Source organism: Monodelphis domestica, chromosome 2 (assembly GCF_027887165.1).
Source record: "Monodelphis domestica isolate mMonDom1 chromosome 2, mMonDom1.pri, whole genome shotgun sequence".
Lineage (NCBI taxonomy): Eukaryota > Metazoa > Chordata > Mammalia > Didelphimorphia > Didelphidae > Monodelphis > Monodelphis domestica.
This window is the reverse complement of record NC_077228.1, coordinates 164,724,333-164,747,204: the sequence shown is the minus strand read 5'-3', so window position 1 is coordinate 164,747,204 and position 22,872 is coordinate 164,724,333. Positions and strand designations below refer to the sequence as shown.

The following is a 22,872-nucleotide window of genomic DNA, read 5'->3' as shown; positions in this document are numbered from 1 at the left end:
ATTCTCAAAATGATCTTTATATACAGTTATTGTGAGACTCCTTTACATCCTTGTTACTCTTCTCCAGAGGTTCTCCTGAATCATGGTATGACACCTGAACCCACCCTTCCAGGTATAGCATGGTGGCATTGCCATCTCTCATCAGGCTTTGGCTCTGAATCTTTCTTAATTCAGCTGATAATCTCATTCAATTCCTTGGTTTTCATAGCACAAATGTGAATTCATATGAAGCTTGTAGCCCACTAAGCCCCCTGATCATTTTTGCAATGTTTTTACCATAGCTTCTACTTGCAAAATTATTTTCTTTGAACCCAAATGTTAAGATTTTACATTTCATCTAATGAAATTTCCTCTTCTTAGATTTGGCCCCTCATTTTATCTCATCTAGTCTTTTTGGGAACCCCACCACAACTTTTGTATGAGCTTATCCTTCCTAGCTTTGTGTCATCTGTACATTTTATGAGTATGCCATTTATCCAAGTCACTGATCAACTTATTAAATAGTGCAAGCCAAGCATAGGGGAACAAGCGCAGTTCTCAGAGGATCCCCACTAGTGACTTCCTTCCAAGATGGCATCAAGCTCTCCATGACTGTTCTCAGGGAGGCAGTGTAGGAAAATGGAATGTAAGCACAGATTTTCTGATTACAGACCTAGTATTCTTGATGTCTTCAGATATTTTGTATCTGAGATTAAGGAGATGTGAGCTTGTCTTCGTGTAAATGTGCATCTATCTGATGAGTCTTCTTCACGCTGTCTCTTTATCCTCAGGTGGACAACTCATCCCTGACAGGCGAGTCGGAACCACAGACCCGTTCCCCTGAGTTTACCCATGAGAATCCCTTGGAGACCCGAAATATCTGCTTCTTCTCCACCAACTGTGTGGAAGGTGAGAGGCAGATCCAGATTGGGTACCCAAAGAAATGTCTGACAGGGAAGAATGAACCATCTCCCAGATGAGCCCATCCCAACTTCAGCCAGGTTGTCCTTATCCCGGAATAAGCAGAAAGGGAAGCCTTGCAGATAGAGATCTGGGCTCCGCTGCGATGCTGTCTCTCTTCTTCTCTGGGATAATTCTTTAAAAGTGGTAGAACTGTGAGGTGAGAAACAAGAGAAAAATGCACCTTGCTGGCTTTGGGTGCTGGCAAGGAGGGGAGAACAGCAGCAGAGCAGAGTGGGACGATTGCTGCCTTAATAAGGATGTGATTGTGAGCAGGTCACTTAGATTCTCTGAGCATCATGGGGTCAAAGGTTTAGAGCATCAGAGTTCTTCTGGTCCTACCCCTCAGTGATGAATCTGAGGTCCAGAGAAGTAAGATGACTTGCCTAACTCATTCGGGTAGCAAGTAAGGATCTGAACTCAGCTCCTTAGAACTCTGGCCAGTGTTCTTTCCATCAAACCACATGGCCTCCTTAGCTTTGCCATCTGTAAAATGGGAGTGATAACACTTTCACCAACCTTCCTGATGGAGAAGAAGTGCTTTGTAAACTAAAGAGTACAATATAAAAATGAGCTAGAGGTTGAATGCAGATATAGAACTGGGAGGGACTTGGGGGATTGTCTAGTCTCCAAATTCAAATAGAAATTGTTTTATTGTTTAGTCATTTTTTAGTCACGTTTGACTTTTTATGATTCCATTTAGAGTTTTCTTGGCAGAAATACTGGCATGGTTTGCCTTTTCCTTCTCCAACTCATTTTATAGATGAGGAAACTGAGGCAAACAGGGTTAAGTGACTTGCCCAGGGTCACACAGCCAGTATGTATCTGAGGTTGAATCTGAACTCAGGAAGATGAGTCTTTCCGGCTCTAGGCCTGGCATCCTACCCACTGTACCACCAATCAACACATAAAGATCTTTGTAGGAGAGATACTGATTTTTAAAAAAATATAATATTATTTTTCTTTTATTGCATTTTTAAATTTTAATTACATTTAAACTTGCCTCTATATATTTGGGAGGCTGGTAAGCTGTGTGTTTGACATCTCTGATCTAGTCTAACCCCTTCCATTTAACAGATGAGGAAACTGAGGCCTAGAAAATCAAAATGACTAGTAAGGAATAAAATAAGTCTTCAAACTCCACTCTGACTCTGAATCTGACAAATCATATTTAAATTTACTTGGTCTCTTTTGGTGCCCCAGGTCCCATATGCTCTCACCTGTTCCCTTCTTATCTTTGCTGGGACAATGACCAGGAGTAGAATCTAGTTTCTCTAGACCAAAGGGCGAGCCCAAACAAAGGTTAGCAGAGTGAGACTGGCACTGCCCCAGCACAGACAGCTAAACCTACAGAAGAGATGGGTGGATTAAACAGGGAAAGACCCAGGATGCTTTCAGTTGTTGAACCCAGCAGGGGGCAGGAAAGGCGCACCTGGAAGGCAGGTGAGCAGAGAGAGTCTTACCCCCCTCAGTTTCACCCTGAGGCTCTAGTGCATTTAAAAGAGCCTCTAAAAGCAAGATCCAGAGCCTCAGGGACCCAGAACTAAACTTGTCTCCCAGGGGACCTTGAGTTTGCCCAGAATTATCTTTCCTTTCCTTGAATCTTCACCATTATTTCAGAGGATGTAGCAAAAGTGTTATTTACCTCTCTCCAGCTTAATCAGAATCCCAGACCAGAGGGAAGCTCTAGTTGAGAAGAATCATGTTGTTGAGGCAAGGAGCAGCTGTTGTAATAAGGAACCTCTTACCTACCAGGTGAAGAGCTCTGTATCACTCCTAGGTGGTATTCAAGTTAATTGCCAAACCCTATCTGCTCTTCTTGCCCAAAAAATCGTGTTTGGGGAGCAACTAGGTGGCTCAGTGGATTGAGAGCCATGCCTAAAGACTGGAGGTCCTGGGTTCAAATTTAGCCTCAGATACTTCCTAGCTGTGTGACCCTGAGCAAGTCACTTAACCCCTATTGCCTAGCCCTTACCTCTATCCTGCCTTGAAACCAATACTGTGGGTATTGATTCTAAGACAGAAGGTAAGGGTTTAAACAAAAAAGAATCATTGTCTGGGATAGATAGATAGATAGATAGATAGATAGATAGATAGATAGATAGATGATAGATAAATGAATGGATAGGTAGATAGATGGATGGATGGATGGATAGATAGATAATAGGTAGGTAGGTAGAGAGAGGCAAAGAAAGACAAACAGATAGATGAACAGATAGATAGATAGATATGGACAGATAGATAGATGGATAGATAGATAGATGATAGATAAATGGATGGATAGGTAGATGGATGGATGGATGGATGGATAGATAGATAATAGGTAGGTAGGTAGAGAGAGGCAAAGAAAGACAAACAGATAGATGGACAGATAGATAGATGGATAGATAGATAGATAGATAGATGATAGATAAATGGATGGATAGGTAGATGGATGGATGGATGGATAGATAGATAATAGGTAGGTAGGTAGAGAGGCAAAGAAAGACAAACAGATAGATGGACAGATAGATAGATATGGACATATAGATAGATGGATAGATAGATAGATAGATGATAGATAAATGAATGGATAGGTAGATAGATGGATGGATGGATGGATAGATAGATAATAGGTAGGTAGGTAGAGAGAGGCAAAGAAAGACAAACAGATAGATGGACAGATAGATAGATATGGACATATAGATAGATGGATAGATAGATAAATGGATGGATAGGTAGATGGATGGATGGATGGATGGATAGATAGATAATAGGTAGGTAGGTAGAGAGAGGCAAAGAAAGACAAACAGATAGATGAACAGATAGATAGATATGGACAGATAGATAGATAATAGATAGCTAATGTGTTAATTCTATCCTTGGGATCAAAAATCATAAGATTCAGAAGAATTTGAGGGTTCATCTAATCCAACTTCCTCATTTCACACCTGAAGAAATTAATGCCCAAATTAGTGAAGCATCTACTCAAGATAATATAGTTTCTAAGTAATAGCTGAGCCAGGAATTGCACGCTGTACTCCTGACTCTAAAATCCAAAGCTCCTCCAGAGACATCAGATGTGAAATTCATCCAGATAACTCCAGTAGCTCCCAACTCGCAGACATGTGGTGTCATGATTAGCCACTCTCTGAAAGCCCTAGGAGACATCTGACCAACCCCAGACCTAGTGGCTTTAGGAATTTGTGACCTCAGTGGCCATTCCATTCTTTCCATTTGAGTGTGATGAGAGAGCAGAGGAAAGGTCATTCTAGGAAGGGATTTTAGGTTGAGGAGGAATGGGTTGGAGGAGGAAGGCAATTGGATCTTGAGATATTTGTAAAGCCCTTCACAAAACCTTTAAGAACTATATAAATGCCAGCTAATGTTATAAATTTGGAAGAAACATTAGAAGCACTGAGTCCCCTTTTACACCCTTATTTTACAGATGAGGAAATTTAAGTGATTTCCAAAATCACACAGTAAGGTATAGAAGTGGGATATGAACCCAGACATTAATTTTATTTTCTCTTTCCACTGTATCACAAACTCTATTCATATTAAATATTGTTAAAGTTGCAAATCACAATATTAAATAAAACAATGCATTTGTGGGGCAGTGAGTTCCAAAGGAAATACATTATAAATTTTATGTAAGGGCAACTAATGGATGGATGGAGCAACATTAGTGTTGGGCCCATGACTTTTGGATGATGACAAATCAATCATTTTATTCCAAGGAAATATCAGTTGAGGAAACATTATACAGAATATGCCCAGATTCAATAATTCTGTCTTGAACACTTTTATCTTGAAGAAGCTAGAATTATTATAATGACCCTTATTAACACAATTTGTATTTTTCTCAATCTACACTTTCCCTCCTATAGATTCAGTTGATATCTTTTGTTAATGCACTAAAATTTTGCTCTTTGCATTGTGTCTCCCATAGTCCCCCATTGCGTCTCCCATAGTTTGTGCTTACTTGTTTTCTTCAGAAAAGCTTGGCAAAATAGTCCTCCCTCCTTTAAAAAATTCTTGCTTAGAAGAATAGGCAAAGATCCTTATAATTCCATCTAAGGGATGTGTGAGAGAGCTATACGGAATTTATCTGAGTGGAGATGGGTGATATCAGTGTCCTAGAGTCTCAGAGTTGGAAGGGGTTCCAGAGGTATCCACCTTTCTGCAGGGTGATTAGAAGGCAAGGCTGGAGTATAGTCCTCATCTAATTGACCTCACTAACTAGTTGTGCTTGGGAGACAACAACTAACCTGGGGAGGTATAAAGGAAAGATGACTGTAATGGGAGGCAGGAAGACCTGGGTTCTAATCTCAATCCTGCCACTGATTCACTGGCTGATCCAAGAGAAGACATTTCCCCTTGGCTTCTTCAACTGTCAAGGGATTGGAGCAGTTGGTTTCTAAGCTCCCTTCTAGTCCTAATGTTCATTTGGCTTGGTTTTCACATCTCTAGTAGCCAGTAAGATCTCTCCTATAGTGTGCCCATGGCCTGATCCAGGTGCCCTCTTCTTGTATGCAGGCACAGCCAGGGGCATCGTAATAGCTACAGGTGACCGGACTGTGATGGGCCGAATAGCCACTCTGGCCTCAGGTCTGGAGGTTGGTCGGACACCTATTGCCATGGAGATCGAGCACTTTATCCAACTGATCACTGGAGTGGCTGTCTTCCTCGGTGTCTCCTTCTTCGTTCTCTCTCTCATCCTGGGCTACAGCTGGCTAGAGGCCGTCATCTTCCTCATTGGCATCATTGTGGCCAACGTGCCAGAGGGGCTCCTGGCTACTGTCACTGTAAGTGGATAGGACTGGGAAGGGACAAGAGTGTCAATAGAAATGGGGGTGCTGTCTTATTAATGAGTAGGAGTGCTCGTGCTCATATTGCTTTGTAAGTCTTTGCTGATTAGTCTTCAACAGAAACCATGAGCCTTGGATAGAGTAGCAGGAGTTTGCATTTCCCTAGAAAATTATGGTTACACAGAAGAGGGATGGTGTGGTGGTGTGAAAAGCATGTCGGGCTTTCAGTCAAAAGACCTGGGTTCTAATCCCAACTGTGACATTTGGTTTTCATATGATGGTTTTCTTTCTGAGACTGTTCCCTGACACGTGTAAAGAGCCTAGTACCTCCCCCCTCCCCAATCTCCTGGAAGGAAACGAGCCTTTAAACACCTACTATGTGCCAGGCTAGGAACAGTGCTGAGTATTTGATCCTCATAACAGCCCTGGGAGGTGGATGCCTATAAATACGGAGAAACATTGTGGTGCCCACTTTGGGACTCAAGTCAAAAGCTCTGAGTTAGAATCATGATCTGACAGCTGACTAGCTGCATGCCTGTGGGTAGATTCTCTGCAGGTTCCCAAGTCTCCACTTTTCATCCTTAAAAAAAGGATAAAAAGGAGGAACCTGGGTATCTCAGTGAATTGAGAGCCAGGCCTAGAGATGGGAGGTCCTGGGTCCAAATCTGGCCTCAAACACTTCCTAGCTGGGACCCTGGGCAAGTCACTTGACCCCCATTACCTAGCCCTTACCACTCTTCTGCCTTGGAGCCAATACACAGTATTGACTCCAAGATGGAAGGTGAGGGTTTAAAAAAAAAGTAGACTCTGAGCAATGATCACACACAACTTCCCCCCCCCCCTTCAATAATCAAATGAATGTTGGGGTAGAGGTGGAGCCTGACTTGAAAGATCCATCTGCTGCAATAATCTAGCTGTCAGTTCAGCAGCTGGGATGTGGCGACCATGCTAGAGGAGCCATGAGATGACTTTGCCTTCCAAGGGAGTGTATTTGGCAAGGCTGGAGTCTAAGGGGAAGAACTAAGACTTGGGGAGCTGTGGGTTCAAGTCCCAGAATCAGAGGAAGCGTTTGTACTAACTCTATGGAAGGAACAAGGAGCAAGTAGAAGAATCTGAGGGGATGCGAGTCCTGGGAGACCCATAAACCCTAGCATTTACTTCCTGGGGACAGAGCAACGATATCCACCCCATTACCTCCCCTTCCCCACCCTGACCTAAGCTTTTTGGTCCCCACCTTGAAGAGGGAGGGGAGGGTGTCTCTGCTTACACCCCTTACACCTTTCAGACTTCTCAGATGTCCCAGAGGTACAGAATGAAGAAGGAAGGACTAGTTGCAACTATTCATCCCCAAGTCTATAAAATCTAATATCAGGAAGACCTGAGTTTGGGAAGGGGGAGAAGAAGTATTCTGAAGAGGGGGAGTCAAGAGGCAGAATCACTCTTCCCCACATATACATTCATTCCAATGGAGCTCTGGGGACTTGGGGGAGATGGGAACTGTTAATTTACTTTATGTTCCTAAGCCTCCTACAACCCTTCTGGAATCCAGGGCTACCCTATAGCCTCCAACTCTTCATTACTCATTCATTCCTACACTCCCAGCTTCCACTGAAAGTGTTCTCCCAAAGGTCACCAGAGACCTAATCGCCAGATCCATTAGCCTTTTCTCACCCTTCTTGACCTCTCTGTGGCATTTGATATGACATTTCCATTCCTTCTTAAACCTCTCTCCCTTGACTTCCAGGACACTACACTGTCCTGTTTCTCCATCTTCTCTGCCTCCTTCCTGGACCTTCTTCCTCTTCCTACCACCTAACCTTGGATATTCCCTAAGTCTTTTCTCTTTAAAATCTTTGCTAATCACTGCATTTTTACTTCTTTTTTTAAGTTTTTCCAGCATATGTATTCCTTCCAAACTCTTGTCTGTACCAGACCTCCCTCCAGACTTACAGGAGCTAATATTCACCTGCCTACTAGACATTTCCACTTGGATGTCCCTATAATTGTCCATCTCACATATAAAATGGAATTGCCTTCTCACCAAAAACAGTGCCTATTTCTGACTTCCCCTGTTTTTTTATAGTAATATTTCCCCCACAGTGAGTCATTTTTGACCCTTATATGTCCCTTATCCCCCCCATCCAACCAGTTGTCTAATCCTGAGGATCCTAGCTTTGAAGTGTCTACACATTTCAGCCTTCTTTTCTGTTCCCACCTCTATGCAGCCTGAAGACAGGTTGTCCAGGCTGTATCCAATGTATCTCATTACCTCATGCTTTGATTACTGCTGTCCTCTCCAATGGCCCCCCTCGCTTCAGTTTCTCTCCCATCTAATCCACGCTAGGCTGCTTTCATTAGTTTATTGCTCTACTCAAAAACCCTTAATGGTTCCTGGATGCCTACAGGACACAGCGCAAACTTGTCCTTTCATTCGAGGCCCTTCACAAGCTGGACTACTCATCTCCCACGACCTCCTCCATACTCCATTTGCTTCCTAGTCTGCCAAGCTTTAGAGCTGCCAGTGACCTTACTGGTTATCTTGGCCAACGTCCGAGTTTTACAGAAAAGGACCTTGAGACCCAAGACAGAGGAAAGGTCTTGCCCGAGGTCACCCGTAATTTAAACCCAAGATCTGAGAACCTGACTTCAAATCTAAAATTAGCACTAAATGCATTGACTTTGTGAAATAGTCCTGGGGAAATAAGTGTGAAGAAGATGAAATACAGGCCAAGGCCTTGAGGAGCTTTTTTTTTTAATTTTTATTTTTTTTTACCCTCCCTCCCCTCCCCCCACCCTTCCTGTAGTTGACGCTCAATTCCGCTGGGTATTACATGTGACCTTGATCAGAACCTATTTCCATGTTGTTGATGTCTGCACTAGGATGATCATTTAGAGTCTATATCCCCAATCATATTGCCTCGACCCATGTAATCAAGCAGTTGTTTTTCTTCTGTGTTTCTACTCCCACGGTTTTTCCTCTGAATGTGGATAGTGGTTTTTCTTGTAGATTCCTCCAAGTTGTCCAGGACCACTTTATTGCCACTAATGGAGAAGTTCATTACATTCATTTGTACCACAGTGTGTCAGTCTCTGTACAATGTTCTCCTGTTGAGGAGCTTTTGAACTAGTAGAAGAAAGAAGAAAAAATGTATAAACAACTATAGTACAAACCTAAAAATGTGTTACGTATTTTCGATACTTGGCATAACCCTGATTTCATCTGTGTTCCCAGTACCAATATAGAATACAGACTCTTGGAGATCAGAAAGGCAGCAATGTACAGTGAAGGAATACTGACTCTAGAAGGCCTGAGTTTCAATCTCACCTCTGACCTTTACTCCCTGAATGACTTTGAACAGGTCACTTAATTTCTCTGGGCCTCAGTATCTTCATCTATTAAATGAGGGGCCTAGATTAAGTGGCTTCTGAGGTTCCTTCCAGCTATATGATTTCACATACACACACAGATATGTAAATACATACATACATATATATGTATATATATATATATATATATATATAGAGAGAGAGAGAGAGAGAGAGAGAGAGAGAGGAGAAGAAGAGAGAGGGAGAGAGGAGAAGAAGAGAGAAAGAGAGGCAGAGAGAGGGAGGATCCTATGTAACTAGCTACATAGTATTTGAGTTGCTATGGCTAAGATATTGGGGTTGCCTAGAATCAAGAGGATGAGTCTTTCCAGAATTCACTAGGTCTCTTTCTTTCTTTCTTTCTTTCTTTCTTTCTTTCTTTCTTTCTTTCTTTCTTTCTTTCTTTCTTTCTTTCTTTCTTTCTTTCTTTCTTTCTTTCTTTCTTTCTTTCTTTCTTTCTTTCTTTCTTCCTTCCTTCCTTCCTTCCTTCCTTCCTTCCTTCCTTCCTTCCTTCCTTCCTTCCTTCCTTCCTTCCTTCCTCCCTCCCTCCCTCCCTCTCTCTCTCTCTCTCTCTCTCTCTCTCTCTCTCTCTCTCTCCTCTTACCTTCCTCCAGCTAGGTTGGTTCTTAAATGGTAGACACAATCTATGGATGTACACTTATTTGAAGTCCTTCCAGTTTGCCAAGAACTGCTCCACTGGCATAGCCTTTGAAAAGCTAAAGTTGTCTACAGATCATGATGAGATCTAGAAGCAGAATGTTTAAGCTATAGGTTTTAAAACATAAAATGTTATGAGATACTGAGGAAAGCAAGAGTGACTCTTTCTTAGAGCAGGTAGCTCCTTGGAGCAGTGAGAAATAAGGTTGGAACAACAGGTTGGTGCTCTATTTGACAAAGAATTTAGACTTCACTTTGTATGAGATTTTAGAACAGTGGAGAGATGTGATACTTTGACAGTGTTGTGTGAGATGAATTGTAGAGGAATAGACTAGAGGAAGGGAGTCACAAATCATAGATTTAGGATTGAAAGAGATCTTATGAACTATTATAGCCATTTCATATTACTGAAGATTCTCCATTTTACTAGAGAAGTAAAAAGGTTTACACCCAGCTAATAAGTAATAGTCAGGATTTTAACCCAGGTCTTCTAATTTCAAAACCAGTATGCTTTCCACTACACCATCCTGCCTCTCGTCTAATTAAGGGTCTAGCTTAATACTCCTGTAGAGTGGCAATAAGGGTCTTGACTACAATGATAGCAGGGAGAATAGAAATGAAAAAAAAATTTGAAAGACATTTCAAAGATAGAAGCAAAGGGGCATTGTATCTGATTAGTTATACGGAATAGAAAAAATTCAATGGGGACTCTAAAGAACAAAACCTGGATAATTTAGAGAATGTTGGTACCATCAACTGAAATGGGGATATAAGGAGGGATGGTAGATTTAGTTCTATATATGTTGAATCTGAGCTTCTGACAGGACATCTAGATGGAAATGTCAATTAAGCAGTTGGAAATATAGTGTTTGGTATATCCTGAAGCTCAAGATAAAGCCTGTGACTAGAGCTATAGATTTGGAAATCAGTTGCACAGAAATAATGACTGAAACCATGGAAACAACTGGAAGTCTAAGTCAGAGAATCATCTGTCATGAATGTTATAGATGCTTGCAATGGGTGGGAGATTGGATGAAAAGACTTATGTTTCTTCCATCTCTAAGATTTTATGATCCTACTAACAAGAATGGTTACTCAATATCCCCAAACAAATTGTACTTATCCCTACCTTCACATCTTTGTTTAAGGCATTTCCTTCCATATGGAATGGCCCTCTCCTTCCCCCAGCTATATTCTATCTATTCTTCAAAGCCTAGCTCAGATCTTCCTTTATAACTTCTTTCTTGACCACTTCCACCCTCCCCTAAACTCTCACAACATTTATTGCCTGTTCTGTTTATCTAACACTTAATATGTGAGGGGAATGAGGACTTTGTATGTTTACACATGCAAATGTGGAAAAGATGGGTGATTTTATCAAAGTACAGATCTCCCAGGAAGAAATGCCTTTCATCAATGCAGATCATAACTCATCTATAACTTATTATCTGTCTATTTATCTATCTCTATCCTCAAACATGTATGTATACAAATGTATGTGTGTTTTGTGTGTGTAAGGGAGAATGTTCCAGCTTAGGATGAGAGTAGAGAAATTCTGTGAAGAATTTGGCAAAACCATCCAGGTTAAATCAATATACTTTAATATTCAATGTCTTCAAAGCAAAGGTTGTTATAGGTGAGGATGCAAAAATGTGTTGGAAAACATAGATGTGGATTAAAAAATGATAGAGGCCAAAGAAATGCAGATTAAACGGAAGCTTCATGCCTTTATTTCTAGACTAGTTAAGGATAGTCTAGGGGCACTAGACATGGCAAACTTGAGAGAACCATTTTTTTAAATGAAATTTCCATATATTAACAGAGAGAAAACTTCTGTCTTCTAATATGAAAGTCATTTCTGTCTATATATAGACAGTCTCTATATAAAGCCAGCTATCTGTATATAATCAGATCATTGATGGGTTCAAGCAAAGATTTTAAAAATCAATGCCTAATTAAAAGAAAGAATAAAAATCAAAGAAATTACAACCAGCAATAAAAACAAGTCCAAACTGATCTATCTGACCTGCTTAGATAAAGTCATAGATACTGACACAGACTATCATCACCATTTCCTACAAAAATGTAACCAGCCTAAAGCAAGGCAGCATGAGGCAGTGTGACAGAGGGGAGGAAGAACCACTTTCAGAATCAGGAAGCCCTGGGTTCAGTCCCCCAGATAACCTATATAATCTTAGGCAAATAATTTAACTACTCATTTCATTTTGCAACTTTCTACAACCACAAGTTACAGAAAAGGTGTCAACCTATGTTAGAAGTTCCTCTCTGCGTACTCCCTACCAATGAAACCAAAAGCCTAGTTTTTTGGCATTTTTTGGTTATTTTTTAGTTGTCACAACCATGGGGTCAAATGCATGAAAAAAAAATCTCCTTATCCAGTAAATACTTGGTCTTCTTGCCAAGAGAAGAGATATAGCAGCCAAGACCAACACCAATTTAGAAAATAAACTCATTTGCAAAATTATGCAGAGGAGGATGATGAAAGGTTATGAGGGGTAACACCTCCCATGAAGTGGGAGGAAAAATAAGCTTATAGAAAGCTTGAGTTAAGACCCAATTAAGCCAGATCATTCTGGGAGTATTTAAGGATGAAACTGTAGGGATAACCAACAGACAAAAAAAAACACCATGGAAAACATCCATCAAAATACATCATTTCCTCCATTACTAATACTGAGTCTATTGACTGATGATTATTGCTATCAAACAAGGCACAAAACATGCTGTGCTTGGCAAAGCCATTTGCCATTGTCATGGTTTAGCACAAAGTCCAAGGTGAAGAAAGATTCCTTATAGATAATAATAGCTAATATATGTATATATATATATATATATATATATATATATATATATATAGTATTTTAAGGTTTGTAAAACTCTATGCAACTTATCTCACTTGATCTTTTTTTTTTAAACCCTTACCTTCCATCTTGGAGTCAATACTGTGTATTGGATCCAAGGCAGAAGAGTGGTAAGGGCTAGGCAATGGGGGTCAAGTGACTTGCCCAGGGTCACACAGCTGGGAAGTGTCTGAGGCCAGATTTGAACCTAGGACCTCCCATCTCTAGGCCTGGCTCTCAATCCACTGAGCTACCCAGCTGCCCCCTTCTCACTTGATCTTTACGATAATCCTATGAGGTATATGCTATTATTATCTTCATTTTACAGATGATGAAACTGAGTCAGAAAGCAGTTAGGTGGCTTGTTCAGAATCACATAGCTAATAAGTGGTCTGAGGCATCTTGACTCCAAGTTCAACTCACTACAAACTGTGCTGTGGAGCTGCCACTGGGAAGTCCTATCGCTGATCTTATTTTTACATAGTATTTTGCCAATTATGTCAAACTCTGTAAAACCACAAAGACTTCTAAGCGATTAATACCCATAATCATTCAAAAGAGTTCAGTATAATCATCCACAGAGAACCAAGCAAATGAAGAATGCCTCTTCTCCAGATTAGTACATGCATATGGATGGATATCCCATAAAATTGATTCATCAGTATATCTATCTTGGATAAAAATGGGAAATGGACACTGAACTGGACCCAGAATTGAACAGGAAAATGAAAGACTTCTGGGGAAATCATGCAGGACTTTCAATGATCCCAAGCCTCTTGAAACAAAATTCCATTTTAAAAATACTGATATTCTTCCAATGAATTTATAGGACTATGAATCATGGAATACACCATAGACGAGGAGGAATGAAAATTATAGGTCGCCCAAAGGGCAACAAAGAGACTCATGTTGGGATTGAATAAGCTGCAACATATAATTAATGATAATTAATTGTTGTGGGCCGAATGGAGGATTTAGGAGAAAACATTGTCGAGTCACACAGTGAGAAGTTGGATTGTAGACATTACAGTCTGCACTGTTGGAAATCACAGATCTATCTATATGTACTCACACCACAGCTACTCAAAATATTCATGGTTTTGTTTTGTTTTTTGGGGGGGAAGAGTTTCCTTATATTTATTTTTTAAATTAATTTATTTTATCAATTTAAAACATTATTCCTTGGTATACACGAATCACATTATTTTACTCCCTCCCCTCCTCCCACCCTTCCCACAGCCAATGCACAATTTCATTGGGTATTACTTGTGTCCTTGATCAGAACCTATTTCCACATTGTTGGTGTTTGCACTAAGATGTTTATTTAGAGTCTATATTCCTAATCATATTGCCTCGACTCATGTATTCAAGCAGTTGTTTTCCTTCTGTGTTTCTGCTCCCACAGTTTCTCCTCTGAATGTGGATAGTGTTTTTTCTCCTAGATCCCTGCAAATTGTTCAGGGACATTACACCGCCATTAATGGAGAAGTCCATTACGTTCGATTACACCACAGTGTATTAGTCTCTGTGTACAATGTTTTCCTGGTTCTGCTCCTCTCACTCTGCATCACTTCCTGGAGGTCGTTCCAGTCTCCATGGAATTCCTCCACTTCATTATTCCTTTGAGCACAATAGTATTCCATCATCAACATATACCACAATTGGTTCAGCCATTCCCCAATTGAAGGGCATCCCCTCGTTTTCCAATTTTTTGCCACCACAAAGAGTGCAGCTATGAAAAATATTCATAGTTTTGAGGTGTATTTGTTTTTTATCTCTCCATTTAGAGCACTGGCTTATAGAGGGCAGGGTCTATGTCGTACACATCTTTGTGTCTCATAGTATGTACTCAGAAAATATTTGCTGAATAGATTTGTTGGTGAATGAATGAAAGTCAGTAGTAGGGTTAGAAAGGGAATTCGAGTTTAGGAATTAGGGACTGCACCATGAGGAGAGAAAGGCAGGGCAGTCTTAGTCATGGGTGGCTCTTCCTAGCACCAGATGTAATTCCTTTTCCCCCCTCTTATCTTTTCTCCTACAGGTGTGCCTAACCCTGACAGCCAAGCGAATGGCCCGGAAGAACTGTCTGGTGAAGAACCTTGAGGCTGTGGAGACCCTGGGCTCCACCTCCACCATCTGCTCAGACAAGACAGGCACCCTCACCCAGAACCGGATGACTGTGGCTCACATGTGGTTTGACAACCAGATCCATGAGGCTGATACCACTGAAGACCAGTCTGGTGACACAATCTGGCTGGGAGTGTTGGCACCTGGGAGGGAGTTGAAAGCACTAGGAGGAAATGGGTAGGGGGTGAGGATAAAATAAAGAACTATTTGGGTAAGGGGCATGGAAAAGAGGAGCCAAGTCCATAGTTCCTCCATATGCTTATGTCAGGCACCATGAGGTGAAATGGTAAGTTCTCTGGAATTAAGAGTAAGGAGGCAGGTGTAAAATCACAGCTCCTCAACTAAATGTATGCTCTATGAAGCCCTGAATAAGTAACTTAACATGCTTTGAATTTATTTCTTCATCTGTAAAGTGGAGATAATAATACTTCAATAATAATCCAATAAAAATACTCACCAGATCTCTTTGAGACTCAAATGAAAATAGAAAACTTTTAAAAGCACCTACAAAATTCTGTGTAAACAAAAGTTATTATTATCATCATTATCATCATCATCATTCAGGTGCCACATTTGACAAACGTTCCCCCACCTGGACTGCTTTGTCTCGAATTGCTGGCCTCTGCAATCGTGCGGTCTTCAAGGCTGGGCAGGAGAATATCTCAGTATCTAAGGTAAAGGGAGCCAGGATTAAAGAGGGGCATCAGGATCTGATAATGGCTGTTATTCCAAAGGCTTCCCTTATCCTTGAAATCTACCCTGTGGCTCCCTCAGAGACATATTTGCTTTTTCATACTTAAACTTTTCCGTTGGTTCCAGCCCCCTACTTTTGTAATGTGTCCCTTCTCTCAACCCCTTCGGTGAGGTCTTAGTGATTACTCTGTGACCATAGGGAGTCCATGCCACCCTCAGTGACCCACCTCCTTCCCCCCCCCATACCAAGCCCTTGACAACCCTGTAACCACAATACCTGTTTGGGTAGCGGGATACAGCTGGTGATGCCTCTGAGTCCGCTCTGCTCAAGTGTATTGAGCTATCATGTGGCTCCGTCAGAAAGATGAGGGAAAGGAACCCCAAAGTGGCTGAAATACCCTTCAACTCCACCAACAAGTACCAGGTATGGAGATGGTCCCAAAATGGCCCAGGGGAGAAGGGTGGGACAAATGCTGGGAGAAAAGGAGGCAGAATAGCTTTTACCTCCATCAGGAAACAAGCCAAGCTCTAGGGGAAAGAATACTTTTGGAGTAAGACCAGGTTTCTTCTCTTAAAGACTTTACAGTTGGATGGAGTTGAGACAGATAACAATAAAGATACGAAACACAGATAATATGGAATAGTAGAAGGTAAATTAGTAAGAAAGATAGAAAGTTAAAGTTCATTGTGAGGTATAAGGGGAAAATATCTACCTAGTAGGAGGGGTAAAAAGATTTGTTAGGGACTAGAGCAACTGTCTTCTTAGAACCCTCTTCTGCCTTGTATCTCTGTGACTCCAAACCTCACTCATATCCCTCACCACCACCACCACCACCACCACCACCTTTTCTAGAGTAATGTACCAAAAGGAGCACTGTCTGGTCAGAAGGAAGGTGGCTTCAGGTCTAAGCTCTAAGAATGGCTAGGGGACATTGGACAAGTTACTTAGTCTTTCTGGGTTTTGGTTCCCTCATTTGTAAAATGGGAATAATACCTGCTCTCTCTGAATCATGGCATTGTGCATTCTGAGGAAATTGCTTTGGAGGCTTTAAAGTATCATAAAAACGTGAATTGTTATCTTTAACCAGGACACTGTCCCCATTTCTTATAATAGCTGACATTTTCTCTAACACTTTACAGCTTACTAAATGCTTTTCTCACAACAACTCTGTGAAGTAGTTTAAAATAACATGTTTAAATAGCACTTTTATGATTTAAAATTATTTTTATTCCCATTTCATGGGTGGGGAAATGGAGGTTGAATCACATGACTCCCTAGGTGAGCATAGAATAGTTTTTATTTTTTTTTTAAGAGCAGTGGATTTGGAGTCAGAAGATTTGGATTTGAATCCTGGCTTTCTCACTAATAAAATGTATTTCCTCATCACCAAAATGAAAGGGTTGTATTTAGATTTGCTCTGGGATCTCTGCCAACTCTAAAATCTTAATCCTCTCACCCAGCTCACCTAGCAAGAGCATGGTACATTGATTCTAGAGTGGAAGGATCTGGATTCAAATCCAGTCTATTATCCTTGTGCCTTGGGGCAAGACAGTTAGCTTCCCAGGGCCTCAGTTTCTTCTTTAAAATGTCTAATGAATTAAATGGCTTCCAAGGCACCTTTTAGCTGGAGATCCATGATCCTATGATTCTATATAAGGGAAAATCTGACTTCAAGTCCACTCTACCAAACTGTCCCTGGCCCCAGTCTTCTCTTTTTCCTTTAACTTTGCCTCTGCCCTCCCTAACATTGTCTCTGCCATCTCTCTAGCTGTCCATCCATGAGCGGGAAGACAGTCCCCAGAGCCATGTGCTGGTGATGAAGGGAGCTCCGGAGAGGATTCTGGACCGATGCTCCTCCATCCTTGTCCAGGGCAAGGAGATTCCTCTGGACAAGGAGATGCAGGATGCCTTCCAAAATGCCTACATGGAGCTGGGAGGACTGGGGGAGCGTGTGCTTGGTGAGAGATCCAGGGAACCTGGGGCTGGGGGAAGATGGAGTTAAGGAGAGGATTAGGGGTAGCCTCTCTCTTGGCATCATTGAGTAGAACCTGAATACAGCCAGAATACATTTCAATACAACCAGCCTGAATACATTTCTTGTTGTCTGCCTGGATTCTAGACTCTTCCTCATGGCTCTTTTTCCTTCCCTCCAGGGTTTTGCCACCTCAACCTACCCTCTGCGAAATTCCCTCGGGGCTTCAAGTTTGATACCGATGAGTTGAACTTCCCCACAGAAAAGCTCTGCTTTGTGGGGCTCATGTCCATGATTGACCCTCCTAGGGCTGCTGTGCCTGATGCTGTGGGCAAGTGCAGAAGTGCAGGGATCAAGGTACTGGCCCCAGTCCCTTTTCCCTTTCCCCCCTTTCATTCTTCCCTAGAACCAAGAATCTTAGAATTAACTATTGCACTGAAAAATTCCAGATCATCATGTTAGAGATGCATTCACTCTCTTAACCATTCTCCAAGCTTTGAGGGCTTGTGCTCTCTCCACTTAGTAATGGAACCACATCCTGGAAGTCTCTCCAAATCAGCCCATACACAATCTGGGACCCAGGCTGTATAGCTGCACAAACTAGGGGTACCCACCTCTGGGTTGACTCTAGGAGTAAACACCAACTCCTGGAGAGTCTGCACCTGGACTAATCCATACACTGTGGATCTTCCACACCAGAACATCTCCTTACTATTTCCTCTTTCCCTCTAGCTTACATACTTTCCTTGGAAACCCTCAAACTAACTTTACCTATTTTATTCATCACACACCCTGGATTCTATTCTTGACATATTCTATCTCAATCATCCAGGAGTCAGATCTCCTACCATCATGCCAAAAATGATCACCATTACCAAAGAAACATTTTGACTCCCTAAATACTCTAGGGTGGGGGGAGAGGCAGGTAGGTAGCTCAGTGGATGGAGAGCCAGGTCCAGAGATAGGAGGTCCTGGGTTCAAATGTGAACTGGATAACCTGGGGCAAGTCACTTAACCCCCAATGCCTAGAACTTAGCACTCTTTTGCTTTGGAACCAATACCCAGAATTGATTCTAAGACAGAAGGTAAGGGCTTAAAAAAATAGCCAGGGAGTTTGGAGGCATTGCTAAGTGTGACAAGCTGCCATGAGTCTACTCTGAGGTTGAGCCCTTTGATTGTTCCTTTCTGCAGCTGAGAGGAGGCTCTGCCCTTCAAAGCAAAGAACACTGGCTCCACGGTCAGAGGACCCAAACCTTCCTCTAATTCTTACTACTTTTTTGAGTTTGGACAAGTTCTTAAATTTCTTGATTTTCTATTTTAACTGTAAAATGAAAGAGTTGGGCTAGATAGCCTCTGAGGTCTCTTCCCAGCTTTAGATAGAGAGATGATACAATTTAATGGAAAGAAAGATAGACTTGGAAAGATAGATCTGAATTCAAAGGTAGCTATGTGGCTCAGTGGCCTGGAGATAGGAGGTCCTAGGTTCAAAGTTGGCCTTAGACACTTCCTAGCTCTGTCACCTTGGGCAAGTCACTTACCCTATTGCCTAGCCCTTACCACTCTTCTGCCTTATACATGGTAGCAACTCTAAGACAGAAGGTAAGGGTTTTTTTTTTTTAACCCTTACCTTACATCCTGGAGTCAATACTGTGTATTAGTTCTAAGGAAGAAGAGTGGTAAGGGCTAGGCAATGGGGGTCAAGTGACTTGCCCAGGGTCACATAGCTGGGAAGTGTCTGAGGCTAGATTTGAACCTAGGACCTCCCATCTCTACACCTAGCTCTCAATCCACTGAGCTACCCAGCTGCCCCCAGGTAAGGGTTTTAAGAAAGATCTGGGTTCAAATTCTGCCTCAGGTATTTAGTATTTGTCTGGGTAAGATAATTAACCTAGAACCAAGGATCTTGGAACTAGTGAACTGAAAAATTCAACATCATTACATTAGAGACATATTCTCTTATCCATTCTCCAAGCTTTGAGCTCTTTCCTCATTTGTAAAACAAGGGGGTTGAACTCAGTGGCATCTTTTCTAGCTCTAAATCTATAATTTTATTCTCTGTCATCTCTTGATCCTCTAGGAAAAATCTAACTCTTACCTTTGTATTTTCACTCCAGTCCCTTTTATCAAAAGAATCTTTTTCTGAAACTTCTCCATCTTCACCATAATTTACTTTATAGACTCATGTTAAGAGCAGGAAAAGACCCTCCTCTCTGCTTATAAGCATGCAGTGCATGAAGAAACAGGAGGCAGAGCCAAGAAATAACCAGTCAGATTCGATATACCTTAGAGTCTCTTCCTTGTCTATCTTTTATTTCTAGCATTCTAAAGCTGTTGGGATGAGGCCCCTTCTATATCTTTCTTCAAAAGCCACTGGCCCTTGTCTAGTCCAACCATGAAATCCTCTTCTTTGCTCTTTAGTCAGTGAAGAAATAGGTTGGGTTTTTCAAAAGGGCTTTCCTAGCATTTATGAGGAAATTAAACTTTCCAGAGTCCCGTGGAAAGTACTATAAAATACTGTCATCATCATTATCATCAGAGCAGTTTATATTCATATAGAGTTATCATGTTTCATTTTCACAAAATCTCTGTGAGGTTGGTGCAATCATCTCTGTTTTACTTTGTCACATAGTTAGTAAGTGATGAGATAAAGACAGAAATACAGGTCTCCTGACGTCAAATTCAGTGCCCCCTCATGTGAAAGAAGGTCCAGGGCTCAGGTGGAAGTTCCTGGACCCCCATCAATCCTGAGAAAATTTTTCTTTAATGGCAGAGATGGAGAAGTTTGAGAAAGGCATAATAAGACAACCAAATCAACTATCCCTGTTTGCATCAAATTCAACCCCCTTCCTATAGGGATTAAACGATCTTCCCCTTACAGTCCTTATTGATCTTTAGCCATCAAGGCAAATCTGTGACTTGTCTCTCTGAGCTTCACACTGCCACCTGTCATGATTAAATTTTTCTGGAGATTATATCATAATTTAATAATTATTTATTAAATAGCAAAAATCAGGCCAGAGAAAGAAAGAGAGAAGCACGAGCTACTTGTGGCCAGTGCACTCTTTTAACAGCTCCTCCTTGAGCTGGTTGAGCCAGACCTGGACCAGAGCCCAGACAGGACCTGAGCCCTTTCTAGTCTGTGGTTCTAAGAGAAGAGAGCAACTTCCTGTCCCTTCTGCCAATTTATTCTTTTCCTGTGGGAAGCTGGGTAGCTCAGTGGATTGAGAGCCAGCCTAGAGACAGGAAGTCCTAGGTTCAAATCTGGCCTCAGAAACTTCCCAGCTGTGTGACCCTGGGCCAGTCACTTAACTTCCATTGCCTACCCATTACCACTCTTCCACCTTAGAACCAATGCACAGTATTGATTTTAAGATGGAAGGTAAGGGTTTAAAAAAAATTATGTTCTTCCTGAAACCCCTTTCCTGAGCTATTGGCAGACTCAGACCTCAGTCCAGACAAAAGAAGGGTCTTCTGTACTCCAAGAGTATCCATGAGGTATTTAGCATGACCACCCAACACATGTACAACGTCTCCTAGCATGGTAGACAACAGGAAGGAGGACTCCATCCATGGCCTCAAAGAGAGTATCGTTCAGAGCTTCAGACCTAAGGTTCTTTGCTTTAAAATCAAAAGGTTGTTTTGGAGGCCAAAAAGGGTTCCGATAAATAACTTTCTCCACACCTGTGAACCTCTTTGTGTAGAAAACACAGCATCTCCTTGGGCTGAGCAGCTCCACTCCTCTTTGTTCGCCATGATTGAGTAGGCTGGACCTCTTCAAGCCCTGCTGTGCCTAGTGAATAAAGGACTACCTGGGGAGTCAAACCCTACCTCGGGCACTTTGCATGGGCACAGATAACTACCGAACCTTTCTGAGGCTCAATCTCTTTATCTGTAAAATGGGGGTTATAAGTCCTGGGGCGCCTTTCCCACTCTCCGTGGCCTTTCAAATAGTTCGGAGAGAAGCTCAAGCGTCATGTCTAGTATCTTTCAAGACCCGAGGACGTGGCTCCTTGGTGGTTGTAAGGCTAGTCATGAGGCTTACATGACATAATTGTATGCAAAGTGCTTTGCAAATTGAAAAATGCAGTATGAATGCCAGCTGATATTATCATCTGCCCTAGGGAAGGATCCATGTGTTCTCAGGCAGCATTTACACATACATGCAGCATTTTGTGATTACAAAGTACTCTTGTATATACCTACACATGTCACATGTATAAATATATGCCATATACCTATATAGCATGTATATATATACAATGTATACATAGGTGCATGTGTGTATGACTATATGTTGTATGTTGGGCTATATCTTTTATATATGTTTATGTAAGTATATATATACATATATATATAATCTCATTTGTTCCTTATATTAATCTCATGAGATAATCAGAATCAGCATGATATTATTATTATATGTATAATATTATTATTGTCTCTTCATTTTATAAGTGAGGGAACTGAAGCAAAGAGAAGCTAAGTGAGAGACACTATATAGTGTCATGGAAAATAAAGTTAGAAACCAGTTGTAAAATTCATGGCCTCAATGGTCAAATATGGTCAAAAATGCACAAAGTCTAAGCAAGAAGCTGAACTAACCAGAGCTCCCAATGCAAGGGGTCAAAATAGACATTATAAGTATTACTAATATTTGGTAGGATGAAATCAGGGACTAGGTGGCTCAGTGGATAGTCAGTCGTGGAGATGGGGGGTTTTGAGTTCAACTCTGACCTAGCTGTGTGACCCTGGGCAAGTCTCTTGACCCCAACTGCTCAGCCCTTATCACTCTTCTGCCTAGGAATGGATACTGATTCTAAGACAGAAGATTAGGGTTAAAAAAAAAAGAATATACCTTAGAAGAGAACTGTGTCATAATGACTAAGAGGTTGGCTCTAGATTCAAGAAGACTTGGTCTGCCTTGGCCATTGGCTGTGTGATCCTGAACAAGTCATTTCACCTTTCATCTACCCAAAGGGCTCTATAAGTTGACAATCTGTGCCATGCAGAAACTCTAGGGCAGTGATGGTGAACCCTTCAGAGATCAAGTGGCCAAACTGCAACTCTTACACCATGTGTGAGCCCCTTGCCTTACCCCAAAACTCTAGGAGTTCTCCAAAATACTGTGATCAAAGTCTGGAGTACAGAAGCAAAAAGGGTGCACCATAGTTTTTTAAAAAAGAGAGATAATAAAAGACTGACAGGTATATAGATAGATATATAGACAGATAGGCAGACAGATAAGGAGAGAGAGAGAAAGAGAGAGAAAGATGATAAGTGGGTAGGTAGAGAGAAATAGAGAAAGACAAACATAGATGGACAGACAGATAAACATACAGACACACAGAGAGATAGATGATAGACAAAGACAGACAGATGATAGACAGACAGATAGATGATAGATAGATAGATAGATAGATAGATAGATGATAGAGAGCCATAAAGATGTCTTGCACAACCACTCTT

The 22,872-nt window shown here is 41.4% G+C and overlaps 1 protein-coding gene across 1 annotated transcript in view; it reads left to right on the top strand.

Moving 5' to 3' along the window:
- Nucleotides 1-22,872, top strand: part of LOC100029759 (sodium/potassium-transporting ATPase subunit alpha-2) — a 44,872-nt gene that overhangs the window by 9,146 nt on the left and 12,854 nt on the right. Inside the window, exons 7-13 of the mRNA XM_001379393.5 lie at nucleotides 771-888; nucleotides 5,458-5,726; nucleotides 14,655-14,853; nucleotides 15,305-15,414; nucleotides 15,723-15,857; nucleotides 17,203-17,392; nucleotides 17,588-17,763. Coding sequence (XP_001379430.2) covers nucleotides 771-888; nucleotides 5,458-5,726; nucleotides 14,655-14,853; nucleotides 15,305-15,414; nucleotides 15,723-15,857; nucleotides 17,203-17,392; nucleotides 17,588-17,763 — 1,197 coding nt within the window. The remainder of the gene's footprint in view (nucleotides 1-770; nucleotides 889-5,457; nucleotides 5,727-14,654; nucleotides 14,854-15,304; nucleotides 15,415-15,722; nucleotides 15,858-17,202; nucleotides 17,393-17,587; nucleotides 17,764-22,872) is intronic.